Source organism: Tympanuchus pallidicinctus, unplaced genomic scaffold, assembly GCF_026119805.1.
Source record: "Tympanuchus pallidicinctus isolate F22 unplaced genomic scaffold, pur_lepc_1.0 scaffold3, whole genome shotgun sequence".
Classification (NCBI taxonomy): Eukaryota; Metazoa; Chordata; class Aves; order Galliformes; family Phasianidae; genus Tympanuchus; species Tympanuchus pallidicinctus.
In genome coordinates, this window is record NW_026294747.1 from 25,398,682 (window position 1) to 25,426,543 (window position 27,862).

Sequence of the window (27,862 nt, forward strand, 5' to 3'; positions counted from 1 at the left end):
GATATTTTTTTTTCCATCTCACACGTCCATAATTTCTCCTAGAGTTATTTTAGTCCTGTTGAAAGAGGACTGGAAAATGAGCTGAGAAGTTGCGCTTAGAAAAGGAAGGAACGCCCTGGCTCTGTGATATGCGGTGGCAGAGGTCCATGGTTTGTAGCCAGGGTGAAGGGGGAGGGAGTGGAGGGAACAGCTATGTAACAGACTGAGGAAGTGAGTCACTTCTCTGTGAAACACAGGCCCATGGTTCCACTAGAACTGGAGCCAAGCCTGGCCTCCAAGGTGGAAGTTGCGTAAGTTAGTTTAAACCCTTTGTCTTTTCCTCCTCATCACACTACCAACTCTGCCATAGTACTAAAAGCTGCACTGTGGCCATATCCGGTCAGAGGAAACCCAAGTCACAGAACTTTAGTGTGCTGTATACTTCTGTTTTATTTTTTTTTATATAGAAAGACTAAAGGATTTATTTCAGGTTTTAGTGGAATGTGTTTGTTAATCTTACCAGCGTCTGCATTTGTGAAATTCAAGGGCAGTTTTTATGAGAAGTAGCCTTGTTCTTTCTTGAAAATTCTTGAGTACATACAGTACAAATAGAAAAGCTGCCTTGTCAGATAAAGAAAGAAGAAATTTCTCCTGCAGTTGGTCCCCAAATTCTGTATTAGTTTCTAAAACACTCTGTGACTCTGAAATGAAGCGTACTATTTCAGTAATAGGTATTAGTGAATTTGCAAACCTATTTTCATCAGTTAAGAAAAATGTTTCTCTTTGATGTTTTCAGGTCTCTGAGATTTAAGGCCATTTAGCTGATACCTGCAAATGGTGCTTTACTGAAGGTTTTCCCCGCAATTCTTGATGACCATCTCAGCTCAGGTGGAAAAGTCCCAAATGTTTTGCAGAATCCCTGAACAAGTACAGAGCTATAATTATTGTTCATGCCTGTGCCTCTGATGCCTGAGAATTAAGTCCATTCATCAACAGAAACTTGATTTTATGGCGAAAAGAATGCAATAAATATCTTAATATCTTAAATCCATCTTAAAGTATCTTACAATCTACCAGAATTATATTGGCACAATCTGGCTTGAAGCATAATAGAGACTTGCCTATTGTTATTGGTTTGTTATTGGTTTAACAAGTTTTACAAGTGCAAAACTAATGATCTTAAAAGGCTGTAGGTGTCCTAATAGAAATACTTATGTATGTACTATATATATATGGTAGGCATAAATTCTCAGGCTTTTAAAGCCTACATTTGTGGCAACCTTTTTTTATTTTTTTCAGGAAAAAGAAGGCTGGAATTGTCCTAGGCTCCACGATCCAGAAAGAATTTCTCTGTTAAATTTATAGCTTCACATCAAAATGTTTGCTGGTGTTCAGGACCAACTGTAATGATTTCCCTGAACTGCTTTGCCCTGAGTGTGACCTGAGCAAGAGCAGTTGCTTTCAGCTCTTGAAAAGAGCAATCTGAAAGGTTGAGCAGGCCCTTTTCTGCAGCATGTAGATGCCTGATAGGCAGTTCTACATTGGAAAGTGTTGTGGTTTTTCTTGTCAGACATGCAGCTCAGCACCACACAGCTATTTGCTCGTTCTCCCCAGGTGGGATGGGAAAGAATCAGAAAGGTAAAAGTAGAACTATTTGTGGGCTGAGATAAAGAGTCTGCTAGGTAAAGTAAAAACCAGGTGCACAAGCAAAACAAAGCAAGGAATCCATTCACTACTTCCCATCTGCAGGTAAATGTTCACCCGCTCCCAGGAAACAAGGGCATCACACATGTTACTTTATTGGGAAGACAAACACCACTGTGAATGTTCCCTCCTTCCTTCTTCTTTTCCCCAGTAGTTAGTGTTGAGCTCAATGCCATGTTGTATGAAAAGTCCCTCTAGTCAGTTTGAGGCTGTGCCCTTTCCTTGACTTCCTGTTTCCCCCAGCTTTCTCTGTGGTAGGTCAGCATGAGAAGTAGAGAAGTCCTTGGCTCTCTGTGTAAGCACTACTCTGCAACAACTAAACATCAGTGTGCTATCACCACTGTTTTCACCAAAAACCCAAAACACAGCATCATACAAACAGCTTTATCCCGGCCAAAACCATGACAGAAAGCAACTATAATTTTGGAGAGTTAGTAGAGGATGATGGGCTGCTGCTTGATTTTTTTTTTTTTTTTCCAAAATATTCACTGGAGCATCTTGCTGTGTGTTTGGCTGCAGCCTTAGTGTGCGTGTGTGTTTGAATGTCTTTGGGAAATGTGGCCTGACACATTATTTTTCTCTTTGGTGAGTCATGAGGTTTTTGTTTTGTTTTGCTTTGTGTTTTTGAGTTCAGATTATCCTGGCTAATTGTCCAGATGAGAGTTTAAGAGAAAAGCCTTTAGAGCTTGATTAGTCAGAAGTCTGTGTGCAATTGGGTATTGCATCATGCAAATATATGATACCTATTTTGTAAAACTAAGTTGTTTTACATTCTCCTAGCAAGTCATATCTATTATTTCTTACACACACTGTCCTGATCTTTGTTTCCTTCAAAAATAGATCAGATATGCACATAACTGCTTATTGTATGAGTGTTTATGTTCTAGTTGTCTGTAATTGTCTTGTTCATTGTAATTGCTTCTCTCTTTCAGGACCTACACCTAAGTGGACCCTACTGACCTGTGAACAACAAGGAATAACAGTGAAAAGAAGTGTGAGAAGCACACAAAGAAAAAGGAAGTGGAGGCACTTTCATTGGGACTTCTTTCCTGTCCTTTATTACTAATACTGAATGGAAAAGAGAGATTTATGTGCCTTTATTCCCCCAGCCTCAGGGATGGGTGTATTATAAATACGGTGTGTGCAGTTGGAAGAATAGACTGAATCATGAATCTTCAGGCTCAGCAAAAGTCTTCAACCAAAAGGACTGGGAAACGAATGACTTATTTTAATGAGCAAGATATAACTGTGTCATCAAAAGAGCCACAGCAGCAGCTTAAAGAAGGACAGTATTATGGTCATGGAGGGAATATTCCAGCCTCCCAAACTATGGAGATTCCTCACACAGCAGGATTAACAAGTGCCCCCAGCAATGTTGCTTTGATGAACTCAGTTTACAGTCAAGATAGGGGAGAATCAATGATGATGTCCCAGCCAGTAACAGCTGTCAAATGGCAGAATTCTCTAATGGGAAACAGGTTGCCAGAGAGAGGTGATGCCCACTGGCAATCTCCATCTGCAATGTGGAACCACAGTATGGTTTTTGGAAGCAATCCCAAAGGACCCCACACCAATGCAGGTGCCCCAGGCTTCTATGGTCACCCAGAAGCCCTTAAAAGAAATCAAGAGAAAGGTGTATTTGTGTCTCAGATGGATTTGTATGAAGATGCAGTTCAACAAATGATGTCCCAGAAGGCTCAGCTGGAGCAGCAAGCTCTAGTTAGACAGCAAGCACAAATGAATTCCTTTCATCAGATGCAGAAACAGCAGCAGCAGAATCAAAGTCTGCCATTACAGCCTTTTCAGCTTGCATTTGGTCACCAAGGCCAGAAGCAAGGACTTCCTGAATTATTGCATGTCTTTCAAGAAGCTCCAGCTTCTTCCACTCCAGCATTTACTGCTCAACAAAAACAGCAAGCTCTTCCTCAGCTACAACTGTTTGAAAATTTCTATCCTCAGCAGCAGCAACAGGCTGCCACACAAGCTTTTGGTCTACAGCAAACTACTTCCATAGCACAGCCTCATGTTGCAGCTGCAGCACCTCAGCATCACATGATGGCACACCAGTTTCAGCAAACGGAGAGGAACCAGGAACTATTCAAGGCTCTAACAGAGCAGAACCAACAGACTGTTCTACCTCAGACCCAGATTCCTTTTCCAAGAAGATCACGGAGACTCTCCAAAGAAGGCGTCCTGATGACATCTACTGGAGAAGTGTTGGCTTCCAAGCAGGCAGAAGAGCAATCCGGCAATTTATTTCTCCATCACTGGCAAGCGCATCAGCAAGAGGTCCCGGTACAGCAGCCGCTTGAATCACTGACCCATACCAAAAGCAGCTATTCACATCCCAAGAGAATGGATCAGGGGCAGAAGGATGTCCTGGCCAACAGTGAACCATGCCAGGTAGAAACAGACGGGCACACCATCGCTCAAAATGGCAGAGATGCAGAGAAACAAACATTAGCAGCAGAAGAAAACACTTCAAGAACTAATGACTTTCAGGGTGTTAGAGGTGGTGTAATACAGAGTACACGAAGGAGACGGCGTGTTTCTCAAGAAGCCAATTTGCTAACTTTGGCCCAAAAAGCCGTTGAGCTGGCTTCTCTTCAGAATGTCAAGGTAAGGCATACGTCCTAGCCAGTGTAGTATGAGGACTGTTTTAGACAAAACAAAAGAGGGCTGAAATGCAAAGGAATTTATGTACTATGCAGGATCGTATTGTCTCTTAATGCAAGAAGCTCTGTAGTGCAGCTCTGTAGTCATAAGGGCAGTTATACTTCACTAATACTGAATGAGATTTTAGTTCAGTACTCAAAAAACAAATGTTTTCTGTTTAGGCTTCAAGCTGATCTGGAATTTAGGGTGACAAATATAAACAATTCACATATCTTTTGACCATTCTCCTCCTCTTAAGTTATGTCTACTGCTTACCTGCTATTCTTCAGTTATAGAGGTAGAGGTGTTTCTAAATTGTGCTATCTAAAATTACGTAATGCTACTTGCTTGTTCAATATTTCCCATATATTAAAAGCCTAAGGAAGCCTAATTTCCTTAAAGAAGTTGTGCTGCTTATAAAATCTTTTTTTTCCTCTGAGAATGTCCAGCAGTAGCTGCTCAGATTGATAATCTGAGGACAAAGTCTGCATGTAGACTTTCTGTAGGAGTTGAACAGGGTAGAAATTGTATTGAGTGACAAGGTAATTCTCTACTACTATCCTTTTAGTGTCCCATCAGTCTAACAGTCACTGGAACGTATACAGTTTGGCAAGATGGCAAGGCTCAAAATTAGCAGGAGAGACAAGTGGTAGCATTTTTGTTGTTTGTTCATGAGGTGTGCTTTGTAGTTTTCTTTTGGGTGTGGTTAGACTAATCTTTCAACGAGTGCCTCTTATGAGAAGCTAAGATACACTTTTTTTTCTGTGGAAGCTTTGCTAGGGAGTGATGAAGTACAACTGTTAGAGCATAAACTACTTTTACCTACAGGTTTGCTGTTCAAGTTGCTGACCAATCAGATAACAAAAGGAAGGAAAGTTTTTCCCCTTCTGTTGGTATTTGTTTTTCCTAGTCTGCCTGTGGCTGTTTTTTCCCAGTCTTTTCCTTAGAGGGATATGCTTCTTGAGTAAAAGAACTGGGGTAAGAAACAGTGAGAAAAGTAACCATCACCTAGTCCATCTTGTACAGCAACCAATGGCTGTCACTGTCATGAATCCTTTTTCTCTCACACGGGTTGAAGAAGGTGTTTACCAGCAGATTTGGTACAAACTGCAGTCTGATCAACACAGTGGCAAGAGAAAACTCACTAAGCATCTGAGAAAATGGCCTAACAGGTGAAACAAGAAGTTACTCGCTTGAGGGCTTGTCTGCTTGCGTTTCAATTTATAATGCAAAGACCAGAGAAAACACTTTGACAAATGCTCATTTGTTCTTTGTAGCAACAAGCAGCTTGTTTGCTTCCATGGAGGCACTAGCTGAAGAGCTTTTTGTGTTTGGATCTCTTCAGGCTTCCAGGATGAGGTTTGGAAGGAGGTTAAAATTCTTACCCTGTGTCTGATTAACTTTGTCTCTAAGGAGGTTGGATATCACATGAGAGAAAAAGAAAACATTTTGAAGAGAGCTGTCTTCTCTTACCAGTATCTTTCTGATAGAAACAACCAAGAAGCCTTCCCTAGTACAGATTATGCAAAGAGCATATGATTGGGCTATAGGATTAAATTATTGATAAAAGAAGATATATTCATAATTTCAATCAGTTGTTTGAACATTGCAGTGTAGTAGGTACATGTGAAAACATTATTTTAGACAGCAGTATTGAAATATATGTGCAGTGTCATAAATGATGCTTTGCACCAGATCTGCCCATCTACTCTGTCTGCCTTTTTAAGATATTTTTTTGCTGCTTACAGATTGCAGTGAAATCTCAACTCTTAGTATTAATGTTTCATTTTGAGTGTATCTGCTGTATTTGACATCTTTTAGAGATGACTTGAGGAGTACACATGGTCAATATCAAAATGGCTGATGGATTTCTGTGGATCCACTGAAAGGCTCTAGGCCAGTAGTGCATCTGTCAGTATTTATGCAAGAGAAAATGCAACAAGTTGCACTTGTTGGAATTGTCCAGCATCCCTCCTACCACCTCTTCTGTAATAGGGATACTGAACTGGCTGAAAATCACTAGCAATTTGACAAATGATGGGCCTGTCTCTTGTCTGATGATTCCTTTTTGCCTACCTGTGAGCATAATCAAACAGTTTACAAAATTATTTAGTTTTATTCAAATAAATAGCTTGACTCCAAAATCAATTGTATTCCCTCCTAATAAATAAACCATAAGTATGTGAGAAATCTCACTGCTGTGGAGCAAAGCATCTTATTGGAGGCTGTCTGAGCTATGTATATTTATTTCTCAGAGGTGCCTTTTTTTTACCTCTTCTACTGTTCAGGTCTCCTCCCATCCCTTTTCCTTAGAAGAAGTCATCTTTCCCGTCTTCAGAGAAGAGAGTGCTTTGCTGGTTACCTCCCAGACATGAAAATAAAGGGAGCACAGTTGACCCATCATAGAGCCAAAGCAATGTGATTGTGTGTGATTAGCTGCCATAATTTCCTCCTTGCAGTCAGGAAAGAAGTTCACGTCTCTTGACCTATGGAGGTCTGTGTGTATCCCAGAGGAAGTATCTGAGATCTGTAGACTGGTCAAAATTGGTTCTTCTTCCCATATCAGTATCACCATTACTTCTTTGTATTGTCATTAGTCTGTCAGGTACCTATGAAGTATTTACCAGAGTGTTTGCAATAGTGATAGCTATGCAAGGAGGAAAAAAACCACAGTCATCTGGTAAGAATGAGACCTTTGTCAGCAGCAGTGTCAAAAAAAACTGTGTTTTCCATCACATTATAGTGTTAAACAGTGCAAGTAGCCAGAGACCACTTTTAATGCTGATGCACAGATATCTACTGTTGATCTCTGCTGAAAGAATATTTTGGAGGTATACCCAGTTAGTTAACTAGTCCTCAGTAATAGCGTGATAATCAGCACAGATCTCCTTGATGAATGGAGACCTGTATATAGCAGTATGAACCTGTGAGTTGCTTCTTTGGCCAGCTTTTTCCAGTAGATGACTTGTTTATCTCTTTAGAAAGATGTTTCTGTTGGTTTCTCTTTCCTGAAGGTGAGAGGCTGCAAAAATTTGCAAGAGCCCCTTAATATCTATAAGTAGTGGTCTCGAGCGCCATATCTGTCAGAATGATGGATGTCCTTCAAATCCAAGGTTGGTAACCTCTTGGGACAGTATGGTACCAGTCACCATTGTCGAGTGAAGGGAGATCTTCAAATCTCATGGATTCCTTCTACAGTACAGTCTGTGCCAGTTGATGCCAAATGTGACTAATCAGTTCTATGTTTCATTATCACGCAGTGGAGGATGATACCTCCAGTCTGTGAAGAAGCAGCCAAATTTTGAAACTGCTGGGCTGTTTACGGGATAAAGCATACTGTGCTACTCTAATAAAATATCTTATAGGTAGGAAGTCCTAAATCTCTTTTTTCTGATTAGTTTTATTTACTCAGGCTTAGCACCTAGATTTAGGGCTTTTGGAGAGTCCAGAGCTCCAGCTTCAAGCTCTGACTGATCTAACATCTTGTGATGGTGAGGTTGCACTTCTTTGAATATAAATCTAGTATTGAAGTGGGACTTCATTCTAGTCCTTTTAGCTGTTAGTTTGATTATTTGTGCACCAGCTAAAGCTAGTTCATCCACTCTCCAGTGAAGCCAGCTCTCTTGATCTGTGACAACGCTGAAATGACAGTTTTGAAACCTTACAACAGAATCTTCTTATGCTAAGATTTTTTTATTAGGATTAGGTATTCATAGTGGCACATGATCTCTCATTGTATGAGAGATAATGTGCCTTAGTTTCCACTTCACAAAGCTGTTCACATGAATTCTTCATTAGATTGTGACTGACAGAGAATGAATTTGCATTCTAATCACTTTCCAAACACAGCATGAAGTTTGAGTGAAGTTCTGAAATGTCTAAAGAAGCATTTTCTACAGCTTCTAGATGATGCTTCTCTGGAGTTTGAGAAGGAGTTTTGCATCCCTGAAGGAAGGTATTTTTGAAAGTTGTCCTTTGACATCTGGCTTCCAAGTGAACTGGAAATTACTTTGAAGGAGTGGTCCGAGAATGGAATGAACACGCAGACAGTCATTTGAAGGAGTAGAAATCACTTTTCTAGAAGTATCTTAAGTTATTTGGTGCTCCAGTACCCGTGTGTCTGTTCAGTAACTCATCACCCATTCTTACGTCCTTGAAGCTCGGTTTTTTAGAATTTCCATGAGTAAAAGAAAGCAGAGATATGGAAGCTATAACACCAATGCAAAACATGCTGGCTTTTACTTATGCTTTGTTGATTCTACTGAGCAAAACTTGTTTGGGAGGTTTGGAAGGCAAATCTCAAAGACTGCACTTACAGATAAGGAATGCTGCTGTTGAGTAAATTGGAAAAGTACACTAGAAACCTAGCTTATTTTCTTTTTTTCTTTATGAAAGATTTAAGGTTACCAAGTTTCAGTCTTTTCTGGTATGGAGGTCTAACATTCGAAATTAAAAATTTGCAGCTTATGGTCATTACTAAAACTGAAGAACCTTTGAGGAAGTTATATAACAAAGCATTTGAGACCTGAAGGAATCCTCAACTAATTCTAACGAATGTTCATCATGATTTTGTCAAGTAGTCTTTTTCCTCCAGTAATGCTTTTCGAATCCCTTTCAGCTTGCAAATAGCATTGAGAAAGTTGATATACTGTACAGGGTGAGAGAGCATCTGATTCATTATGCAAGCGCTACAGAACTTTTAAGTTATCTGTCTGTCTTCTCAGGAATCAGATACTTCAGAAGAGAAGAAAAGCGTGCTGGTAGCAGCTTCAGGACCTACAGCTGCTAAAAGTGTTGTGGAATTTGCCAGTTCTTCACCAGCTCCCAAAAAAGCCCGGGAGGATAGCAGCCTTGTGCCTCTTATCATTCCTGTATCTGTGCCAGTGAGAAAAATTGACTTGCAAAACCTTGAAAAAGAGAAGTCTGAGGATGGGAAATTCCAGAGAGGCCAAACAAACGATCGAACTCCCTGTGAACGCAAGCCTTCTGTGATAGTCACTCGGAGGCGATCTAATCGTAATACTAACATGGAAACCTCAAATCAGGTATGGGCAGGTGAAGAAACCAAAGAGAACCATAGCTGTTACTTCTAATTATGTATTTTTTACCCGTAAGCTTTTCTGTTAAAGCAGTTTGATCTCATCCTTTGAACTTGGGATGGGACAATGTTTTGTGTTTGTTGTTTTTTGTTTTTTATTTCATAATATTGCCATATATTTGAGGTATCACTGGCTTTTCATTACTTATTGCTCCTACAGTACAGTAAACCAGTGCTCCACTACTGAACAGTAGAGTAAATAAAGCCAGATGGACAATAACACTGAAAAGAAATATTCTGTCTCCTTGAGAAAATAATTCTTTCTCCATATGTATATAGACAGTAATGAATTGTGAGTAATGTGTATATATCTCCAAGAGTGAATAAAATGGAAACTGAAGATTTATTCTTACGAAATTTAAATCTCTTTCTGAAGTTTTGGAGATCAGTACTTTAATGTTCCTGTTCGTTGTATTGGTGGTCAGTGGGTTTTTGTTTTTTAAACTTTTTTATCTGTCCTGTTGAGAAGTATAATGGAGTATTCTGATACCAAACATAAATGGCAGGCATCGAAGGAGGTTTCTGTGCATTTAAATGCACAACTATTTAAGACAACACAGTGATATTTTCTGCTATTCTCTTATCTCTTCTAACATCACTTTGTATGTGTGTCAGAGTTCTGCTGTGCTTATATGCGCTCTTTACTAGCTACCATCAGATCGTTATCATCTTTCCAAAGGTTGAATCAAACATATTTGTGATTGTAGTAAAATATAGCTTCATAAATGTTTGGATATAGTGTTGCTACCTAATAGATTCCACGTAGCTCCCTATCATCTTGTGTTTTTTCCCTTTGCTAATTGTTGAGACCCACACCCTCCAGAGGTGCCCTATCAGATTTTGAACTACCGTGGAAGAACATTGTCATATTGCTGAAATTTTTCATGTGATTTAAGGCCTTATAATGAAATTAAATATATAACCTTTTTCTAATAGCATGAACATGCTGTTCCAAAGGATGAAGCAGAGGGCTTTGCCCGGAAACCAAAGCAGCGCCCAAGACCTGAGCCACTCTTCATACCACCAAAAGCTGGCACCTTTATTGCACCTCCTGTTTATTCTAATATTACACCGTATCAGAGCCACTTACGGTCACCTGTCCGTCTGGCAGACCATCCTTCTGATAGGAACTTTGAACTACCTCCTTACACTCCTCCACCAATTCTTAGTCCAGTGAGAGAAGGATCTGGGCTATATTTTAATGCTATCCTCTCTTCAAGTGGTCATCCCGTTCCACCTCCAATGACTCCTAAAAGTGCTCACAGAACTCTGCTTAGATCAAGTAAGTTCCACTTTTTCTTTCCCTTCTTTCTTTCTTGGCTAATTTGTGCTTAGCAACTGTGGAGCAATAGGAGGATAATCATGACTTCTGGAGTACGTGAAAATGAGATTTCTTGGTGATAAAGTCTGGGTAGCTAGGATGAAGGGATTGCAGTGCCCCTTCCATCAGTCCATAAATGTTAAGATGCGTTCACAAGTAATCTCCAACACCCCCTACTGACATTCTCAGGAATGGAAAAATCAGTTCATTTTCTATAATAGCCTGTTATTATCTGGGGCTGAGTAGGCAGTAAGTAGTTATTAGTAAGTTGTAAAAGCTGAATTCTGCTGGGACTTACACTTGGATCTTAAACTTCTTTAGCATATGGGTACCTGTTTTGAAATATGGATAGCTCTGACAGAACAATCATCTGTGTGAAGAAAATATCTCGTGAGAAGGTGATGAGTCTGAGCAATTCTTTCTTTGCCTTGCAGACAGTTCAGAGGTTACCCCTCCCGTTCTTTCTGTGGTGGGAGAAGCCACCCCAGTCAGCATTGAACCGTAAGTACCCAGCAGAGTCTTAGCCTGGTAGTAAACCTGCTTCTCTTCCCACTCCTAAACCTTTGACCTGCTCCATCTATAGTTGATATATCCTCTTAGAAACATTAAAGCTATTCCTATTAATGGCTCAAAATATAATTGGTCTTTTAAAAAAGTACCTCTGTGCAATAAATAACATTTGGGCAAATGCACTTTTTAATTCTGGTGATTTTACCTACTTTTTAGTACTGGTCAGCAGAGTGAGTTAGGTGAGTCTCTCTTGTTTTGTTATATACACTTATATGGAAGATCTATAATTGTTTGAGAGTGGGGAAATAACACTCTTTTAGTGAAAGAATAAAGAAGAATAAGGACAAATGTAGGTAGCTTTCAGATGGGCTCCGCAGATTTCAGATCCCTGTGGCAGGTACTAGCTTCAGCACAAATGTGAACATGGTTTTGTTCCCTTTTAGACCAGCTCAGTCTGAAAGCATGGTAGCCATTTGCATGCAGTGTGGCCAGAACTAATAAGCTTAATTAATCTTTTTAGCTGTTTGTATGCTGGGAAAGCTCAGATATTAAAACCCAGTGGCACTAGGGAACACAGTTTGGAAACAGAAAAACTGGAATTATGATTTTGGGTTGGTGCCAGTCCTGTTAAACCTGTCAGGAAAAGCAAAGCTGCAAGTGTCTCTGTACAGCTCTTGTAAATTTCAGGAATGTTGTCAGTGAGAATAAATTCCTGTAGAACTGCAGCAAGGTAGTTCCAATTTTGTTTAAACTCTTGCAAAATCTAAGCATAAAGATGTATGGCATGGTGATAGCCATGTGAAGTAACATTCATGGGGCTCTACATACCCGACTCCTTGTAGTCAGGAATCTCTGCTCTAACTGTAGTGTATCTTGCTAATGTTTGAAATTTAATTTAGACCATCTCCAAATAAATGTTGTTTTCTACTTCAAAAATTATCCACGTTTTAAAGATTAGCTGTAGCATTTGCTGTCAACTTATAGGACTTGTTTCCCTTTCTCTCTCCTGCCTGTTGGAAGTTCAGGTTTTGTACATTTTTGGCAGCTGGCTGTCCTGAGCTGATTGGAACCTATTGCAATTGCAAATAAACTCAGGTTATTCTTGTCACCTTCACAAATTCCCTCTGGGCCCAGGGTCTGGCTCCAGAACAACTCAAGCAGATAATCACTATTTCTTTGCTCCTGTATCTTGGATCTCACCAACAGCAGTTCAAATTCATAAACAAGCACACCTTTCATTTTGGTTTGTTTTTAATCAGTTTTGACAATAGCTTAACTCCATTGTTTTGTTGTTGGTTGAAGTGAACCTCTTCAGAACAGATGTTTTTGTTTTCTCAGTAGATCTTGATCACCATTGCATGATGTTACCAAGTTTTGCTGTTGCCTCCAATGGTTTAAATTGCTGAAGTTAATGACATACTATTGGCTGTGGATTAAGTTGTGGATGAAATGTTTCAAATTTGTTACTATAAAATTCAAATCGTGGTGACTTTTAACTTCCTTTTGACAAAAGAAAATGAACTTGCATTAGTGTGCAAAGAGCTGTGTTGTTATCTTAAGACAGTGAATAGATGTTTAGGCAGATTAGAGAACTTTACATTTTAAAATCACAAGGTAGTGTCACTTTGTGTTGTCCAAGTAATTCATTTACTACTTCAGTGCTAATTTATGCAGTAGTGTTGTGGTCTGTTGTGTAGACATATCTTCTTTCTTTATAGAAAGGATGGCAGGAAACATTTTTAAAATTATTTTTTGTTTTTAAGAAAAAAAAGTACAATTTGATCCCTTGGTTTGTATTCTTGATTCTGTTAAAAGCTGATTGTAACTTATGATTGCCACATATTGTGTTCTTAATTGCTTGCTTTGTCAGACCTTCTGCTAATGCTTCTTAAAAGGTTATTTGATTGCAGAGATTTGGAATAGGAAATGTACTAATGAAGCTTAATTCTTCTACTTGGGAAATAGATTAATAGGCAGCTGGTGTCACAGATCTGCATGTCTTAAGAGTCTTGAAGTTCAGTTCCTTTCAAGTCTTCCTTGTAGTCACTCCTCAGGTAGCCTCAGTTCTGAATGATACCACGTATAATTGTACCACAGGATGTCCCAGCAGCATTGATTACGGGCAGTAGCTTTTGCTATACTGAAATCTAGGCTTTCATGTTAAAGGAGTCACGGAATAACTTAGCTGCAGTGGATCTTGGGAGGTCACTTGGTCCAAGCCCCTGCTTGGAGCAGGCCAGGTTAGTTCAGATTATGTAAGTAACTGATCAGCTTTTGTGGTAGAAATCTGATTTTCTTTGCAGGTGCAATACTTGCAGGCTCTTACTGCATAGGGACACCATAAATCTGCATTTGGTTTTAGGATAAAAGGTAATTTCTGAGATATCCCTCCTAGCTCCCGTTCTTTTCTTCTGGTTCTTCAGCCACTACTTTCCATCTCACAAATGAGGCCAGAAGAGCCTCATTTGTGCCTGGGGACACAAAATCTACCAAATTTCCCTGAGTGTTAACAGACTTCTTGTGTTTCCACTTGACAGCAAAGTCAGTTGCTTGTAGTTATCCCTTCTAGGGTGGGTCAGTAACCATACCTTTTCTTCCACTGTAAAACTGCATGCCATACTAATAAGTGAGACTAATTACAGTGAGCAGAATATTCCATACGGATATCATTTTGCAGTCCATTAGTGTGCTGAAATGAGAATGTATCAATGTTTTTTGTTTTGCTTTTTTTTCCCTTTAGCGAGGTTTTCTCAATCTTGCATGAAATCTCTTGTTTTTTGTTTTGCTCTCGTGCTGCATCTGACCAACAACATAATCAGTCAATATCACGTTTTTCAACAAAATAATCAAAAAAGGTGAAAGTAGATATTCAAGAAAGGTGAATAAGTGGAAAACTATAGTTTTAATAGGTTTCTATACCTGTAAAACACTCAAAACCAAACTGAGTTCTTCCTAGGGTTCTTTATTCTCCATGCAGCATCCACCCTCAGTATATATGAAATTGAATTACTTTTCAGAAGCAGTATCTATTCTGTTGAATCTGTTTTCTAGACACCCTGAAATACTTAAAACTGTGGGCATTACAGGTGGGATGTTTTCAGCTGCCTTTGTTATCCCCAGCCCATGCCATGCCGCTTGACAACATCCCTAGCACTTTACTTTTGACTGGAGCTAGAGATTGTGTTTTGGGGAAAATGACAGGCAGTATATGATGTTCTGCATAAAGCTCCTCTGTTACATTAGTTATACCTGAATGTTATCACACCATCACCTACTGCCAAGGAAGTTTGTGAGCAGTTATTAGGAGATCCTACTGTAAGTGCAGTTCCAGCTACTGTTGATCAATAAGACAATGGAAACTGACAGTGAATATAAAACCTCTTATCTTCTCAGTTGTAATGCACAATACCTGAAAGCTGTTCTTGCTATATGACAGAGCCTGCTGCATTTTGGTTTCTCCATAATTGGCATTTTTACAAGAGATGAGACTGTTTGGGTATTGTAGAAATTACCTGACTGTGACTTATCTTTTCTGCAGGCGTATAAATGTAGGAACTCGCTTTCAAGCAGAAATCCCTTCACTCCAAGACAGATCTCTAGCAGCAGCTGATGAACATAAAGCAGAGCTGGTGTGGCAGCCATGGGACGACCTGGAAACCAACAGAGTCACCCAACAGAATGGTAAGAATGTGGAAGGCTGGTACATAGGGCTGAGTGCCATAGCTGAGGTAGAGTTAACCACATGTCTACCATAGGCATAACTTCAAATAGATCTGCCAGTTATCATGGCATACATAAGTGGTCTTGAAAGCAACCTTAGGAGTAAAACTTATTTTTCTGGATTGTGTGTGGGGGCTGGGAGGTTGATAGGCATTTTATTTCTCTATTGAGATAAAGTGAGACCATTATTACCTGTCAAAGAGAGACTTGCGTTCAATGAAACTTCCTTGTCAAGCGTAGTCAACTTTTAAACAGATGCTCTAGACATAATAGTATTTGGGAAAATCAAGTTGTAGACATCAAACAGGAGGAATCAGGAGCTGTGTCCGCTAGTTAGCAGGCTGAGTAACTGTCTGCTTTTGGTGCACACAGGCTGTGGCATGTATAGATACTGAAGAGGGAGTGTGGGTGGTCTTTAGAAGAAGAATTTTTTCTTAAAAAGAAAAAACGGTGTTACGAAATGAAAACTTGGTATAGATGATAGAATAGAGGGGGGATTAAAAAAAATCTGAGGTGAAGGGAGATTGGAAGACATTACAGGACATAAGAGTTGGTAAAACAAAACTCCATGTGTAATTAGTGCTGCTTATGGCACTCTGCTCTGTGACTTTGCAGTCTAATTAATTCCTTTGTCCAAATCTGACCCAAATAAATTTGCAAGGTCATTCATCATTTTGGTTTTATCTTCTGTTATGTCTAATCTTGCTTCAAAAAATCTAATTAGTCATGTGAATTCTCTAGGAAACTCAATTTTAATCTTCTTATCTGAATTTGTTTGCTATCTCTTTGTGAATAGTGGAAAGCCTGCTAGCTGCTGCCTGCTCAAGCATTTTTCCTGGAGGTGGAACCAACCAGGAGCTGGCACTGCATTTCTTACATGAAGAAAAGGGAAGCATTCTGGTGAGTCTTTCCACCTTTTTGCCTTGATGTGGTGAAAGATTTTAACAAAGGCCAGGTGAGCTGTTATTTGACAAATGGAAACCTCTTGAAGACTCTGTCCTTTGCTTCTAGTTCACATTGCTTAGCATCTCTTGGAGATGCTGCTGTCCCTAAAATGTTCTTCCTGATGTACACTACCATCTTCATTCCCTATTGTTCGTATTTCAAGCTTCAAACTTTTGACTTTTTAACAGAGTGTCAATCTAGTGGACTGAGTAAGATGAGACTGCCTAACAAATTTTAAACATTGTCTTAAATGTAAGTGAAGAGGCTTACCACTTGTCATTGGTATCCAGAATTTAGTGGACAGTTCTACGGTAACTGTTGAGTCATGGCCTGAACCACTGATTGAGCACCTGGGGAAAGGACCGTCAGCCCTGGGAGCACAGGTGAAGGCAATTAGCAGCTGTGTGACCAGAAGGGGTGGAGCCTGGCTGCACCTCTCTGAGACCTCATTTAAGGGCTGAGTGCCAGCAGGAAAGGATCTCTGGTTGGAGATCCCTCCATTATGGAGTTTCTATTGTAAGCATAGATCCTCAGAGATGGGTGAACACTTCTTTTCGTAACGCCTTTCTATCATGCTAGTCCCTTTGTCATTACATCTTTTATATCACCATTCCATTGCATTGATCTTTCTGAGTGTTGCAACAGTCAAGAATGTGATTTTAAAATTGTCCCAATTCATGTCACAGGTATTAACTGTGATGTAGGAAAAAGAGAAGAACTTCTTTTCAATTAGTTTACCAGGAAGGAGTGGATTGACAATTACCTGATTTATTTATTTATTTAAAAATTTTGTGTTGTTTATTTTAGGGAGCTCTGACCAAGCTGCTATTGAAAGGGCCAGTACGATCACCTACCCATCCACTGGCAGATTATCACTACACAGGTTTGCTAACCAGAATAACTGTGCTGCCTATATGTCTTAAGGGATTTCTTCCATAGTTTTCTATTCTTCTGGGGCACTCTGTAACATTATGATAAGAATTAAAAGCAACGCTTCTCCCTAGTAAGTCAGATGATGGCTTGCCAGGAATTTCGCATGTGCAAATCATGACACAATGTAAGAAACACTTCATCTCTCAGAATATGTGCATCTGTGAATTTGCATATGTGTGTATTCGGTTTCCTTTACTAGGGGAAAAAGGAATCTGATTCCTTACACTTAACCACGGTGATTGCAGAAGAATGATTAGTTCATAAAGGAAAGACTGTGGCAACCTTGGGGTCACAGCCTCTTTAGCATGGATTTCCATACGGTGGGGTTAAGAAGGGGGTATGAGGGAAGAGGTCTGAAGCTTGCTGAAGAAAGCTAGGAGGTGAAGAGCTCAGCCAACTGTTGATACCTGTCATTGTTTCTGTGAAATGTACATGCCATAAACTGTCTTTTTAGTATCATACCTAATTAGGAATTGTCAGGCTGTGTGACACTAGTGAAGTTCAGTGATCTAGGGTGCCCCTAGCTGCTTGAGAGTCCTGATGCAAAGTGGGAGAGAGACATTTTAGACCTGCTGCCATAAAGTAAAGAAATTGCATTTATTCATTATTACACATTGCTACTGTAATGCTGTTGCTTTGGCATATCTATAAGGGAGGAGGAGATTCTGGAATGTTTGTTATTGGAGGCAGGTATGATAGAATACTGACGTATTTAGGATGTTATAAATTGTCAGAGTACAGTTTGCTGCTACATCTCATCTGCTATTGTGGATTTCTGCTGAAAGAGAAGTGCCTGTTCTCCTCCCCCTACCATTTTTCTTTTATCAAATGTAATGACTGGGCACCACAGAGTGTGTCTGTTAAGCTTGCTGTTTTGTTGGAAAATGTTGTAGTTCTTCTAATTAGCTTTTAGCGAGCTGAACTAGGTTAGCCTGGAGGGATGAGTACTAGATCTAGAATGAAGTAATGAGAGAAGGGCCAAAGCGAAACAGTAAGGGATGGGTTAACACCAGCCTGTAGTTAAGTAGGATTAGGTGCAAAGTGAGACTGTACCCTTCTATGTGTGCATTCCTTTTATTTAAGGGGAATTTTAAGAAAAAGTACATAGAGTTAACATTTGAAATTGCAAGGACTTAGTAGCAACTTTTTTATCTACAGGATCAGACAGTTGGAAAGTTGCTGAAAAGAAGCTTTTCAACAAAGGCATTGCAATCTACAAGAAGGATTTTTTCTTAGTCCAAAAGCTGGTGAGTGTTTTAATGTTGCTGTTTTTTAATGGCAATGATATCTTCTAATGTTTGAGCATTTAATACACGAGATTAAATCCTGATTTTTTTTTTCTGAAACCTCAATATTAAGCACTCAGAAGATTTTGTAGAAATGTTATAATCCAGCACAGCACAATCTCACCAGAGATGGCTAGAACAACAGTGGTTGGATTGGGTTGGCTTTTTTTATTTTTTTTTTTGCTGTTGTTGTTTACTCAACCCTTGTACTTTCTGCATTGCTTCCATTAGTCCACACAGTGCAGATATCGCTTCCATGGGGCATATTTATAGAGTGCTGGTAATGTTCCAGTACAGCTTAAAGGGCTTGCTTATAAAACTAAATAGAAACACATCCTTGTTGCTGATGAAAAGGACCAAAGAAGGATACGTGAATGATGCATCCTTTTGTGCTGTTTGCTGTTAATGATCGTTTGTATGTGTTTTCCATGAGGTGTGACACCTCAGTGGGAGGAAAGCACTTGAAGGACTGAGAGCATAGAATTGGGAGCTGCATTTGTTTTCTCTGAATAAAACATCCAAAATGCATTTAAGTTGTAAAAGCCCAGAAATTAAGAATATACTTCCAAACTTTCAAAATAGTCCCTGATAGAGAATACGTAGATGGTCATAGATCTGTACTGATAATTGTCTATTGCTACATGTGTATGAAATGCATGTGGCCAAAATGGGAAAGTGCTGCAAACCTTCCTTTCCATTTTTGGAACGGTATTCTGCTCTGGTCTTCTCCGAAGTGCTGCTGTAAAATAAAACTCCCATAAAACTGAAAGGCTACTCTCAAGCCTGACAGCTCAATTGGAATGTTTCAGAGGCTAAGAAGTGCAATAAACAAAGTGCCAGGTTCCGTCACCTTTACATTGGCCAGCTTTTCTTGGGAAGCTGGTCTTGCGTTCCTCAAAATGAATAGCATTGGTGGTAAGGAATGAGCTGTAGGATGGGGTGGGCAGACAGAAGAAGAGAACATGGGAAACAAGGGTTTAAGAGCAGTTGTAGTGGGATTAAGACACAAAGTGTATTTATTGCACCCTTAGTGATTGTTTATAAGCCTTCTTAAAATCATGTAATCTATTGTACTTTTATGTTTTCCAAACACCAGATAAAAACCAAGACAGTGGCTCAGTGTGTGGAATTCTACTACACGTATAAGAAACAAGTGAAAATTGGTCGGAATGGGACCTTAATTTTTGGGGACATAGATGTTGCTCATGAAAAGTCTGCGCGAGATGAAGCTGAAGTTGACATCAAGGTAATTTCTTAAATTTCTCTCCTCTCTCTTGGGCTATGGCGCTAAGTTTGATTTTGTGTGCTGTCTTGTTTGGTAGTAGAATCAGGACCAAAAAAAGGCTGGCCAGTGCAGAGTTCAGACTTACAAGCTTATAAGCTTATATGTCCTGTGTCACATAATGACATTTACTTGCAGACACCAAGGTTAACAGTTCCTTTATCTTCTGGTAAAGAGTTCCCACAGGTTTGCACGTGTTCTTCCTCTCAGAAGGGACTTTTTCAGTGAAGAACAGGGGCACTTGGAAGATGAAGAAGAGGAGGAAGAGGAGGCAGAGGAAGGGTTTGATAACAGAAAGAAGAGCACGCTCCTTCTCAAAGATGAACAGACACTACAAGATGATTTAATAGTAAGTGCTACATTGTGCATGTTGTGCTTTTTATACTACCTTCACTCTGCAAGTGGTTTAGGAAATACAAGGTCAACAGTTCAAGATTTAAGTCTCTGCCTTCTTCCAGAACAAGGGCTGGGCTGAGGTAGCTTAGAGTGTTGCTGGTAACAAGATTGTGTGCCATTCTGGAAGAACTGAGATGAGTAAGGCAGGGAAACCCAAGTTAATTATTTGTAGTTGATGTATACATAGGACCACAGTGAGAAGTGGGTTTTGGTTTGTTTGCCTTACATTTCCCTCTCTCCAAAGGCCAATGATGCCAATATAAGGAGTCGAGAGGCAACTGTTACAGGCAGAATTGGAAGAAGGCCAAGGGAGACGACCATGAAGCCTCGAAAGCTTATTCCTGCTCCTGTGCAGAGAAGGCGGCGAAAACACAAGATAAAATCAGATGTTACCAGTAAAATCCAGAACACGGAAAACACATTTCCATGTAAAAAGTGTGGCAGGTAAGAGAACTTAGCTTCCAACAGTAGTCATGGAATTACAGTAGGGCAGGCTGGAGAGACTGGCAATAATTTTAATGAACCCTACTTAATCTTGCAAATAAGGGGTTTTTACGGTGTTTTTTTTGTTTGTTTTTAACAATTTATGGCTTTGAGATATCAATATACCTCTGGTATGAAAGACGTTAAGATACTTCTACTTGGCTAATTACCTTCTGGCCATTCTTCAAATAGCATGAGACACTGCCTGCATTGCAGTGGTGTGTAGTATTTGGATAGCAAGAAAATGAGATCTCCATCTAGTTGTATCACAAGGGCTGTTAACAAATTGTTGCTATGTCTGGGACTTAGCTGATCCTGAAAAGGTATACTGTCGCTGTGTCCTCAGAGAGCACATTGTACTGGAAAGGTTAGAGCTGTTAGAAGGCAGATGGGTAAGACTTGACCCTGGCTGCTGGCAGAGGAGGAGCAGGCAAGGGTTCGTAAACCTGTCTTGTGACACTAGGTGTCAATTCAAAATAGTTAATGGTGAGCAATAGAGGGATAGATCATGGTAGCGCAGAATCGGGAGGAAAAAGCTCAAATGTTTCCAGTTGTGTGCATAAGTGTCTGGAATGGCAACTGACCGTTGACTTCCATGTTTATTGTTTTTTGTTTTTTTTTTGTGGTGTAGGGGGAATGGCTAAAAAGTGGGGCCCTGTTGTGTTAAGCAGCCACACGTGCGTTTCAGATGCCAGTGTTGCCTCTGAATTTAGAAAATATATTAAGAAACAAAGCAAGTATCTCAGGGATGCTCAGGATCTTCTGCTAATACTTCAACCAGTGCACTGGCACATGCTGAGGCAGAAGTGGTGTTTGCTGTACATGTTTTCTTGCAGTACCAACACGCTGAAGCTCACAAACTTGAGGGTATAGCTATGGAAAGCTCTTTCAGTGAATTAATGGAGGAGAAAGCTGTAAGTGAGACCTATGCTAATGCACCTATATTTCCTCAGGGTGTTCTACAAGGTGAAGAGCCGCAGTGCTCACATGAAGAGCCATGCAGAGCAGGAGAAGAAGGCAGCTGCACTGAAGCAGCAAGAGAGAGAGGCGGCAGCAGCAGCAGAGGCGGCAGCAGCAGCAGCCCACAGCCAGGCCCAGCAGGAAGAGAGCAGTGAGAGTGGGGAAAGCAGCAGTGGAAGCAGCAGTGGGAGCTCGGATGAAGATGGAGAAATATAGCAGTGAGCTAGAAATGGAGGGAGTAGCAAGGCTGGACCTATCACCCTCTCAGTGGTTTCACGATTTTTTTGCTTGCGCTTTTCTGACCTGAACCATCAGGTCTCAGTTTCAGTGCTGCAGCCTCCTTGTGCCACACGTTCCACTTCACCTTGCCAGTACTGACCAAACCAGAGTGGCAGACAAGAAGATTATTTTCAGCTTGGATTTAAAAAAAAAAAAAATCTATTCTATTTATAATCATATCTGAGGTACACAATTAAGCAACGTCACCTGCAGTGGAAGTAAGTTCTCTTGGGTCACTATGACCTCTCTTCTTGTTCTTGTCAGAAATTACGATAACAAGATTCTTGGATATAATGGTTTCCAGACCAGAGTTAGAAAATGGTGCTCTGCTCTGTGGTGACTGTATCCAGTTACTGTGATACTGGTGATTTCTAGATGCTTTCTTTCTTAGCAAGTTGTTCTTCCTGTTACACTTTCCTGCCTTTCTAAGCATTTATTCTGGCTGCCAGCAAGTTTTGTGGAAAGACGGTGTGTGGTTTTGGCCTCTGTTTCACAAAAATGCAAAGTGGGATGAGCAAGATATGCTTCCTCATTCTGAGAGGAGGTTTTATTTTTCAACGAACCCTGAGGTGGTTTTCTTTCATGCTATTAAGAACTCAGCAATGGGTGTAAGGTATCCTGAGGGATTTAAGTTGTCACAGGCCTTGTGGGTTTGTCTCCTAGTGGAAAACAAAATAGTTAGCCTTTGATTAACTTCTTGGAAGGTAGTCTGGGTTTCACAAGTGCAATTTGAAATGAAAACTGTTGGGTTTGACTTTGGTTAAAGGGGAGCAAGTTTGTTTTGTGAAAGTGAATATGGACCTTGTCTGCGTGTTAGATTGTGTGCATCCCAGAGATGGGAGGAATGAACTCTCATCTCTATCAAGCTCCTTAAATCTCCCTGTGAATGGCTCTTACCTCTCAGCACATCCATTTATTTCCTGTGGCAGCCTTCGTTTATCTTCTGAAACTGTTGCCATTGAGAGCTTATATTTGTGGGGCCCTTGTTTTCCGAATACTTCCTGTCAGACAGTATGTGACTGCATATGCAGGAGGTTTTTCACTTCCACGCAAGTGGCTGGGCAGCCATACCTGCTGTGTTATCCACTGTCGCCCCTTCGGCTGACTGAAATGCTGACTTTTCCTTCACAACTGACATGTGCTAATGGCAAAAAAAAAAAAAAAAAATGTCTAGCCACCAAAAGCCTGCTGGTAAATGAAAGTTAAGAAGATGCAAAAGGAGTCCTGGTGACATAAACTGCACGAGATTGGTCTGTGCATCTTTATAGCCCACTTCATCATTACTTCATAAAGATGTAGAGCATCAGATCACTTCCTTGCTCTCACAGTTGATCTGTCTCAGCTCCCTGTTCTGGCTCCTTCAGTGCAGTGTGTGGAGGCAGCAATTTCTGGGTGCCAATAGTGCGTTGCATCCCATGCATGCTGCTCCTGTGGTGCATGGCCAAGCGGAGATCTGAGTGGGTTACTGCACATGAAGTGTGCTGATTTATTTTTTTTTTATGATTTTTTTTTATTATTTGGCTCTTCGGGCTGCTAGATGAATTTCAGGTAGTGTATCTACTTGTCAAGTTGCCAATGGAAAACGGATCTGACTCAGCATGCCATCTGGTCCTCTTTTCCTGCTCCAGGTAGTTTTATGCAACCATGGTCATGCTGTCCAAGTCTGGGAGGCTATGTATTGTACCATATTTTCTTGTCATACATATGCCTTTTTATAGACTTAACAGAAACAGTTACTACTCTTAAAACTAGTAGCATTATCATAAGGACTGCACTTTTTTTTTCCAGTGTTGACAATTCTGCCCATCTGCATTTGATTTCCTACCAGTGCTGTATTTCCATTCCTAATAAAACCAGATGATCCTGTCAGTATATTGGAATGACTACTGCATGTCCCTGAGTCTTGCTGACAAGACTATGGAAGCAGATGGCATGTCACAAACTATTACAATCCGTTCATAAACTGCAAAGAACTGAAAGCTACTTATCGTTAAAGAGAAGCTTAAGTGTATTGGTCTTCCTATTAAGATTTTCAGTGTTATTATCTTTTTCCTTTTGTAAATTGGAGAAAAAGCTTGTCTGCCGCTATCCTGGGGCCCTCAGTGAGAACTGAAGCTTTAGCACTGGCTGTGCCAGGACAGCCAGTGAAGCAACTGGAACTCACGGTTCACTTCTACTGCTGGGATTAATTCCAGTGTGAAGTGATGATGCAGTTAAAATTCTGAAGTATGTTTCTGGGAAGTTGCCAGTAGTTTCCAGATCCTGAGACCTGCAGGGCAGAGCATCAGCTCAGAAATATGCAGGGCTTCTGGAAAAAAAAAAAATTATATATGTGTAAGGGGTTTAGAATAATGTAGATGTTGTTGTAATGAATGCATTTCCTGGAGTACTGATCTCAGCTGCACTATGATGTACAGTTACTTAAAAAATCTGGGAAGTCCTGGAAGGACAGAATGAAGAAATAGAGATAGAGGTGGAAATGGCATGCATTGAGAAACAAGGCAAAAAATGAAGATTGTTAAGGTTGAAGAAGTCTGCCTAAACCTGATAACTAAAATAAGGCTAATGAAACTATTTTAGGAAACGCTTTCACTATCCATGGTAAAATAAAAATCAACTCTTTAATCCTTTAAAAAACAAAAACAAAAAAAACCAACCAACAACATATTGTTCATATCAGGACAAAGCAATGGCTCGCTTCATGTCTTGTTTCAGACAGTGATCAGGAGCAGTTGTTTAGGAAAAAATGAGGGAAAGTGCGGAACAGCAGTGTAGTCCCAGCTAGAAAATGGGGTGATGAACTGGAAGAAGAATTTCATGTCCTCCCAGAAAACAGATGCACAGTTTGTAGTTGTGAGCTGTTCTCTGCACGGACAGGAAGTTCACACGTGCCTCTGTTTTGCCATAGCACTCTGTGTAACACTGCCATTTCTCCCAGTACCTTTAGTTTCTTCAAGTACGCTGGTTTAACAATGAGCCAACACTTAGCAGTGGCCCTCAGCAATTTTCAAGGTGACTGTACTTTTAGATACTGCATAGCAAATTACAGTGGCAGATGACTAACAGGTGAAATCCAATGCAAAGATTTAAAGAGTAAATCATGTTATTGCTTTAAGTACCAATGTAATCTTTCTAGACATGATAATGTTTTAAGGCAAGCATTATTACTGTGTTCTAAAAGGGCAGATCTACTGATTCTGTCTGCTTTAGGCAATCAATAAGTTGTTTTGCCTCTTAAGAAGTGTAAGCAATTGAGGTGCTAAGAAAAAATAAGAAATTGTCTTTAATTGCACTGAAACTATGTATTTGTTACACACCAAATCCAGTACTGATGATTTCTCTCCCACTCTGCTGCAGCAGCAGAGAACAGCGAGATGTTACAGAGAGGCCTGTTGGTGGAAGAAAATCTGAACAGGGCTTTTTCTGAGGATAGCATGGCTGCTACAAACATGGGTTAGTGGGGCTGACCAAAAGCAGTTAGGTATTACAAGTAAGTGGCAACAAATGTGTTTCCCTATTGCTGGTAGCCACCAGAAAACCTTTTCTGTCATGATAATGAGCGAAAATGTTTCTCTAAGTGTCTTAGTTAAAAACAAGCAGCACTAAACCTGCTGCCCACCTGCTTACAGAAGCAGTTTGGAGAGTACCTGGCATCTGAATTGGATCATGCCAACTAGCAAAGCGTGGCAGAGTTGTTTCCAAAAGCAAACAAATACAGAAAATAACTGGGAAAAAAATCCCCCATCTGCTGTGGACAAAGCGTTTGAAGTGAATTTGTCTGATCTGGAATGAATTACAGTATTGTGCGTAGGGGAAAATTACTTAAGTGTCTCTTCACTGCGTTAATTTAAGTGTTGATTTAAGGCTGTGTTATTCCAATTATGATTTAAAAAAAAAATCAGTCTGTTCTGATGTTCTGACAACTTGTCCACTTGAAAGTCCTGTGCAGATTATTTTCTGTTTGAAAGCACTTTCACAGAACTCAATTCTCGCTACTCTTGCTGTTAATCTAGAAAAAAGTGCTGTGCACTCCCAAGTGGAGTTGGAAAAGGAGCATGTCTCTTTGTCTTAGCTGTCCTTTGTCTGGGAACAAATAGAAGATAAGGGCTGCAGCTCTGTAGCTGTGTGCTGATCATTTGTCCCTTACAGTGCAAGGTGAGACTGCTACAACTCACAGCGGCTGCTGTATTTCCAAGCCATCGCCCAGCTGGATCTCGATGCCAGCTCCGGGTGTTGTAGAGATGCTGTGAGAGATTGGGCTAATGGTCACATTTTGCTCTGGTTCTATGTTTTTTGCCTTTCTGCCTGTGTAGTCTGCCCTTTACAGATAGATTCATTCAGCCTTTCAGATTTGTGCTCTGCATGGGATAGCATCTCCATTGTATAAGATGGTGTATATATAACTACTAGGTAAAGCATGCACTCGTGATGCATATCTGATATAGCTACAGGTGTTCTGCTGTCTGGCTGCAAGAGCAACTCTGCATTTTAATGTATTGGATGTTTTTCCTTAAAATTGGAGCGGCTTAGCTGAATAGGCTGCAGTGCCCTGGAGAACTCACTTCTGTAAGCTGGAGGCCCCAGAACAGCTGCACAGACAGCTAGGCCAGGCAGGATGGCAGCTGCTTTGAAGGCAGGGAAAAGAGAGACATTCTGAAACTTAAAGGTAACCCATCTGTTACTCCCATACTAGTGATGGAATTCATGGAGTCTGGATTAGCTAACAAAACTTCCCATTTCACAAAGCTGACACTTCACGGTGTTTCTCATATTTGCAGCAAGCTTATCTTGAAGTCATCATCCAAAAAAAGTGTTTCCCAAACCAGAAAGAGCAAGCTCTCCCTCTCTTAGCTGTTATGCACCGCTTAGTTCTCCCTCAAGGAGCGGTCTTGGAAAGTCCCTGTGTATTTGTATCCTACGCTAAACAAAATGTGAGTGGGGAGGACTAGAGCTGTATTTGTCTCATCTGCTTTCATACAAAGGCACTTTTAGTCCAGTGATTACCTCTGCCAGAAACCTCGTTCTCAACCCCATTTTCCCAGCAAGCATTCTCTGTTTTATCTTCTAATGTATGTCTGAAAGTTTATAAAGCTTTAAGGAGACAAAGAAGCAGCTTCTACAAACTGTTTGATTTTCACAGGAGTGAGTTTCTGTGTAAATTCTTCACTTGGGTTCAGCTGCTTTTTTTGCCCTCGTTCTCTGTGAGGCCAAGTGTTGTGAAGGCAGCCTCTGAGCTTCATCTGAGGAGTTCTCTTCCAGAGAGCAAGATTCCATCAACAGCTGAGCCCAAGAAACACTTAACTTCTTGAGAATCAAAAACAACGTATATTTTTATAGAAATGTGTATTTTAAAAATCTGTTTCCTGCAGCTTCTCCATATGTATTTTTCCCCTTGTAGTTCAGATTTGATAAAAACTTTTTTGTTGAGTTCATTCTTTTTACGTTGTTTTTAAATTTGTAGTCGAAGCTTTGGTGTACTGTACAGGAGCAGTCAGCCTTTGTAATTACTGTATAAATGCTTTATAATAAAGTATATTACTTTTATTTTAGCAAGTGAGCAGACACTTCCTTTTGTGTGTTTGCTGCCTATTGGCACCTTTTAAAAGACTGTTACATGTTAAAAATGTACATATATAAATATATTTACCTGTTGCTGTACAGTTGTGATAGACTGGACTGAATTTATTTTTTGTGTGCTTTTTTTTTATAAAATATTAATACACTAAAGGCAATCTTGCTGATGTGATTGTAATGTACTATGTAACTTATTTACTTAATATCCTCTATATATCTAAGAAACCCTTTTATTAAATGAGGTTTAAAAATAGTCTCAGAGGTGAGGGTTTTTTTGATACGAAGTGGTGGCTGCCAGGCTCAGGCTGGTGGTTTGTTCATACACAGGAGGCAGCTCTGAGTCCTCTTATGAGCCATCTTAAGCAATTCCGCTCTCTGACTGTATTTCCCTCTGTTTTCCACAGCAATTACCAGGACTGATTCTCAGTATTCTCCTTGAAGATACCAGCCTGCGATGTATTTTAGGTCTTAGGTACAAGAAGGACTCCAGAAAGTATTTGGTGTATATATAGCTCTGTTTGCTTTACAGAAACACTGGTGGTGTGTCCAACCCAAGCAAGCAGTAAATGAAGACAGCTGAATTCTGCTTCTGATGTCACGTAAACAGCTGCAGAGCTGAGGTGGCATGAAGTGAGTTGGTGCTTGAAGGGTGTGTATTACATCTGAACTTCTGAATAGTTGTAGGTGGGACACAGGGCAGTACATCCAGGCGAAATACATCTGGAACTGCTGGGAAA

General features: G+C 40.2%; 1 protein-coding gene across 10 annotated transcripts in view; it reads left to right on the forward strand.

The window, feature by feature from the left end:
* The window catches only part of MIDEAS (mitotic deacetylase associated SANT domain protein), a 65,809-nt gene extending 38,431 nt beyond the window's left edge, over positions 1-27,378 (forward strand). For all 10 annotated transcript variants that reach the window (XM_052696472.1, XM_052696476.1, XM_052696469.1 and 7 more), the window contains 12 exons: positions 2,616-4,302; positions 9,063-9,383; positions 10,373-10,718; positions 11,192-11,258; positions 14,806-14,948; positions 15,784-15,887; positions 16,740-16,815; positions 18,024-18,112; positions 19,248-19,397; positions 19,609-19,782; positions 20,074-20,273; positions 21,266-27,378. In XM_052696472.1, the coding sequence (XP_052552432.1) occupies positions 2,851-4,302; positions 9,063-9,383; positions 10,373-10,718; positions 11,192-11,258; positions 14,806-14,948; positions 15,784-15,887; positions 16,740-16,815; positions 18,024-18,112; positions 19,248-19,397; positions 19,609-19,782; positions 20,074-20,273; positions 21,266-21,488 (3,345 nt within the window). In that variant the 5' untranslated portion in view covers positions 2,616-2,850 and the 3' untranslated portion in view covers positions 21,489-27,378. The remainder of the gene's footprint in view (positions 1-2,615; positions 4,303-9,062; positions 9,384-10,372; positions 10,719-11,191; positions 11,259-14,805; positions 14,949-15,783; positions 15,888-16,739; positions 16,816-18,023; positions 18,113-19,247; positions 19,398-19,608; positions 19,783-20,073; positions 20,274-21,265) is intronic.
* The last annotated feature ends 484 nt before the right edge of the window (positions 27,379-27,862 follow it).